Genomic DNA, 5,454 nt, shown 5'->3' on the forward strand with positions numbered 1-5,454 from the left:
TTAACGAGAATTAAGAAAAATAATCCCAATGGAAGAGTCAATAAAAATCTTTCGTCCGATTTCACTTCCGGTTCGTTTCTCACCAATGGACTTCATAAATCGAATGATAACGATCACGTTTCTTCTTTTACCAGTCTTCCCTTAGAAAGTTATGGCTTTCCGTATTACAGGTGAAATATTAAATATTAACAAAAGTAATAAAGTAATTTCGAAAAAGTACAGTTTCCTTTTTGAGAATATTAATGTTTCTTCTTTTTTTTTTTTTCTTTTTCTTATTTCATTTTTTTTTTTTTTTTTTTTTTTTTTTTTTTTTTTTTCTTTTTTCAATAGAAGTTACAAAAACGGTGGACATTTTCAAGATGCTGTATTGGTGAAGGATATTGGTATATCCTGTACATTATTAAACGAGAATATGTCGTCCCATAATTTCCCTAAAGACGTCATTGTAGAAAGTTATCTTGTTAAACGTTTGAAAACAGAGTACAACGATTTAACGGAAATAACAAAAAAGATTAGTTCTTATACGAACGACATAATACGTAATCTGATATTGAGAGATCGAAAGAAGAAAGAACAAGTATGTTAAAAATAAAATTAACGAAATAAATCATATAATTATGGGAAAATTATTAAATATATTATGATGTACATATATATATATATATTCATTTAGATAAAATCATGCGAGCATAAAGTTTTAACCAAGGGGGAAATTAATGAAGGTTGTTTAAAATTAAGATTAAAAAGTGATGCTGAAGTTCGTTGTTTGTATCGAAAGGACGTATTTGATTCGTCGAGTAAGATGTTATTTATTATTATTGCTATAGTTGTTGTTTTAATTTTTTTTCTATTTTTTTTTTTTTTTTTTTTTTTTTAATTTTATCTTCAATACTTCTTAATAATAATAATGATAATAAAAAAAGAAAATATTAAATTTATTAACAGATAAATGTAAGAATTTCAAATCGACGAGTCGACTTTCGAAGGAACGGAAAAGAATTCAAGGCAAATTATCCTCGAGTAATGTTTCAAATTTTGAAACAAAAAGAAATTCCTCGAACTCGGATAGTTCCTCCATAGTTTACGATTATTTAATGCTGAACAATAAAAGAAAAATTCAGAGAGAAAGAGAATTGATCGACAAGGAAACGAAACGAGAATTTTATCAAAATGTCGACGTAATTGAATGCGGGAAGGAAAATATCGAAACTCACGAATCGATAAATCTGACAAATTGGAAAGATATGTCAAGAGGGAAGTTGAAAAAGAAGAAATCTGTTTCAAAAATGTCGAGACACGCGGTTTGATATTATCTTCAATAAATATAATCAAAAGAATCTATGATACGAATATTAAAAATAATGTTTCTTTCTTTTTTTTTTTTTTCGTTCAAACAGATACCGAATGAAAAAGTCAAACGAAGAAATCGAAAAGATTATCGTTTAGGATTAGAAGAGAAATTCGATGATGATTCCACGATTATGTTTGCCAATGGACTTTTACAAAATGCAAATTTTCATACGATTAATATAAGAATCATAAACCATGAACAATATTGATTAGAAATTGTAGTTATAAGTATTATGTATATTAATGATATTATTCGATATTGTATAAATACATGGATATGAAAAATTTTACAATCTTTTCTAATTCGTCATCTGTCGATCGTTCTATGACGTTACTATCGATTTTTATAATCGACGGGAATTCCAAAGTGCCATCTCTTGGTCATAGTCACGTGACCAAAATGGATGAACGCAATAAGTCGTAAGAGTGCAGTCTGACAAGTGAAATCAAACAAGTTTTATATATAAGATAAATATATAGATTTAGTGTGATTAGAGATTGTTATCGTTTAACTTAAAATGTTATATTTGTGATAATAATTTTTCTAAAGTATTTCGTTCGATTATACGTACTCGCAAACATATATGTATGTATGGAAATTAGGTTATATTGTTAGGTTATGTTGTTAGGTTATGTTGAATCCAATTTGCCTTTTAGAATATTAAATATATTTTAAAATGGCCGTAAATTTTAATGAAAATGACTTTGATAAAATTTGGAAAAGTATTAATATTCAGGATGATTTATTTATTATCTGTGTTAGTAAAGAAAACGATACGTGGAAAATTTTGTTAAGTAATTTTAAAGATATTTGGTCAGAATGTTTGACATATGAAAAGATATTAAAAAGATCCAAGGTATAATGAATGATTTGTATTATGTTAAACTTTTATTTAAAGGTAGATTAATGTTTATTCAATAATTTTTAGAAATTAAATTCTACTTTAATCGTCAACGACAACGAACACATGGAAATTGTGTTAGAAACATTGATTGATATTCCAAAATATGCCACGGAGGTATCTTTAGATAATATTAAGTTATTAAGAAGCTTTGAAGGTGGTCGTTTTAAATTTGAAGTTAATTTTTCCAAAGGGACTATAGAAGAATTTTGGGAGAACGTAACAAAACCATTGTATTTATCTTCTATAGAACTTATGCGTAGGCAAAATATATTAATGAATTTGATTAAAAGAAAGGATCAAGAAATAATGGAGTATAAAGTTCAAGGAGCAAAATTAATAAGAAGTGAGGTTATGAAATTTAACAAAGATATACTTTATTATTAATTATAAAGTATTACATTGAAATATTTTTCTTTCTATAGAAAATATTGAGACAAAAGTGTTCGATGAAAATCAACTTGACAGAAATGTGATTGAAGTAAATGAAAATAATTACATAGATTCATTTCAAACAGTGGTAGAGTTTTACAATAAAACACATTCTAAACAATGTGTAAAAATAGAAAAAGGAAAGTATGTATTATGTATCATATAAATTTCTTAATTAATATTAACATATGAATATTAATCATTTAATGAAACATTTAAATTGTAATTCGATAAATTAAAATTTTCTCTTCTCAGTTCTGTTGTATCTATAAATGGAGTTAAACGAGATGATCTTAATGTTCCAAATACTTCTCGAGGTACTGAATATTCTACCATAAAAGATGAACCTGACCACGAATGTGATAAATCTAGTTTACAATCAGGTAGTAATAATAAAAGTAAGTGTAATAAGAAAAATAATATTAGTAGTATTAATATTGCTCCGATTGTTATACCATCGAAGAGAAGTAAAGATAGTCTTACCGACATTATTTTATAATGTTTACTATAATCAAAGCACATGATAATACAAAAAATATTTTAATCATACTTTAGATTTATACACATATATGTATATATATATATGTATATATACATATACACAATTGTATGTTATTATTTATTATAGTATATATATATATATATATATACATACAATTGTATTTTATTATTTATTATAAATAAAGTATTTATATTTGCAATTTATTTTGTAACATCGTCTTATGCGTGATTTAATGTATCGATACGTAGATATCATAAATATTGACCATAGATACGATAAACTTTTGTATTGTATCATGGGATAAAGAAGTTTTACGCTTTTATCGACTGTCGATAAAAAAGAAACGATAAAGTCGATAAAAGAAATTTAACATCTTCGATATGATTCAAAGTAGAGTTCGGATCAAGATCAAAGATATCTTTTGCGTTTATCGATTTTGCTGACGTCAACGAATACTACAAGATATCACAAGGATGCGCAGCAAGCGAGGTTTTTTCCAATCGTTAGCCGGTAGCATTTGCAAAACTACGATCCAGGTAGATATCTTTTTGCAATCGTTGGCATCTTCGATTGCATCATGCCTGCTAACATACACATGTAAAGAGTAGAAGAGAGAGAAAGAAAGAAAGAAAGATTGAGAGATAGAAACATAGAAGAGTATACACAGATGAGAAATATGAACAAAGAACGAGTATGTCCTGTATACAGAGTCCTTGACGTAGGCCTCGATCCCAGAGAAAGATGAACAAACTAGAGATCCGTGAGAGATATCACAGTACTTCCTTAACACGTTGATAGTTACGAACTATTTTCACGTGACTTTCCGTGGAGGTAACGTGTGCCATCCATAGACCGCGTTATTAGATTCATTGTAAACACTTATAAAACATGACTTGTGATATCTATAAAATCAACAAAACAATTACTTGACACGTAGATAGCTTTAAATATATTAAAATATGTGAGGTAAACACAAAATGTATCCTTTGTTATTATTATTATTATTATTAATCGTTTCTTTGTAATCTTAATAAGTGTACAATGAATTTTTTCAAAAAGTAAATAATTCCATATGATAACAAATGATTATTGAATAAACGACGAATCGTAAGGTTGTTAAATTTTATATTATAGAACAATCGTTAATTATTATTTTATATTATGAAATTGATTGATTGATATAATATTTTATTACTCTCTTCATTCGTCATTCATATATCTATTATAGTATGACAGTTTTTATATTATTGTCGTCATATCAATAATAATAAACGACAAAGTCGAATGAATAAAAAGAGTAGAATAATGAATGGTAACATTATCAAAGTCATAAACGGTCTATCTAAGCCGTCTGATTCACCGATAGTCCACGATATAAAAGTTCCATTATCACCTACGTGATAATTACCATGTCGGTTGATAATATTACAGGAAGGATTTCGCGATTATGTTTCATTCGACATAAAATAATTGTAATTATCTGAAAATGAAACTTTCGATTCGACAGAAAGGAGGAGGGTGAAGAAGAAGGGATGAACCACAAGTGGCCAATGCGGCATTGAACTCATCAAAGTATTAAACGTTGTTCTCGATGATTATTTATTTTTCTTTTTTTTTTCTTTTTTTTTTTCTTTTTCTTTCTTTTTTTTTTTCTTTTTTTTTGTATTTGTCGTAACATCGACTCGCAATCTTATGTGATCTATATGTATATGTACTTTTTTTCTTCTTCTTTTCCTTTTTTTCTTTTTTTTTTTTCTCTTTTCTTTTCTTTTATCAAATTACTCAATAACAGTCGCAACGTATTCGCATTTTCAGACTTATTCATGATTATAGATGTGATCATTCGATTACGAGAGAGAACACGTTAATTGTTAAACATTTCCATGATTCATTTTTTCCCGTTCGTTTTTTATCAGAATCATCACTGAGCACGTGAGATTATTCTAACGGTAAAATCAAACGATCTGGCAACCTTGATAGTCTCTTGATAAAACGTGGAAATATTGTTAAGGTTTCCTCCTTCTGAATATTTTCACTTTTCTTCCTGCTTCTTTTTTTTTTCTTCTTTTCTTCCTTTTTCTTTTTTCTTATTTTTCTTTTTCTTCTTTTTCTTTTTTCTTTTTTTGTTCTATCATAACGAATACTATATTCAAGAACGATCGTAGAAAATTGAAGCATCCGATATTATATATAATATCTAGTTTTAGTATAGAAAGAGAGAGAGAGAGAGAGAGAGAGAGAGAGAGAGAGAATAGGACTTTCGTAATA

General features: G+C 27.3%; 1 protein-coding gene across 1 annotated transcript; it reads left to right on the top strand.

Moving 5' to 3' along the window:
* Positions 1-1,746: 1,746 nt before the first annotated feature.
* LOC118444543 (non-homologous end-joining factor 1) lies at positions 1,747-3,254 on the top strand. The gene is made up of 4 exons (XM_035872910.2): positions 1,747-2,207; positions 2,280-2,598; positions 2,678-2,828; positions 2,940-3,254. The coding sequence occupies exons 1-4, from the start codon at positions 2,028-2,030 to the stop codon at positions 3,181-3,183; spliced, it is 894 nt and encodes a 297-aa protein (XP_035728803.1). The 5' UTR covers positions 1,747-2,027; the 3' UTR covers positions 3,184-3,254.
* Positions 3,255-5,454: the final 2,200 nt, after the last annotated feature.

Source organism: Vespa mandarinia, chromosome 15 (assembly GCF_050613455.1).
Source record: "Vespa mandarinia isolate Hongniang chromosome 15, ASM5061345v1, whole genome shotgun sequence".
NCBI lineage: Eukaryota > Metazoa > Arthropoda > Insecta > Hymenoptera > Vespidae > Vespa > Vespa mandarinia.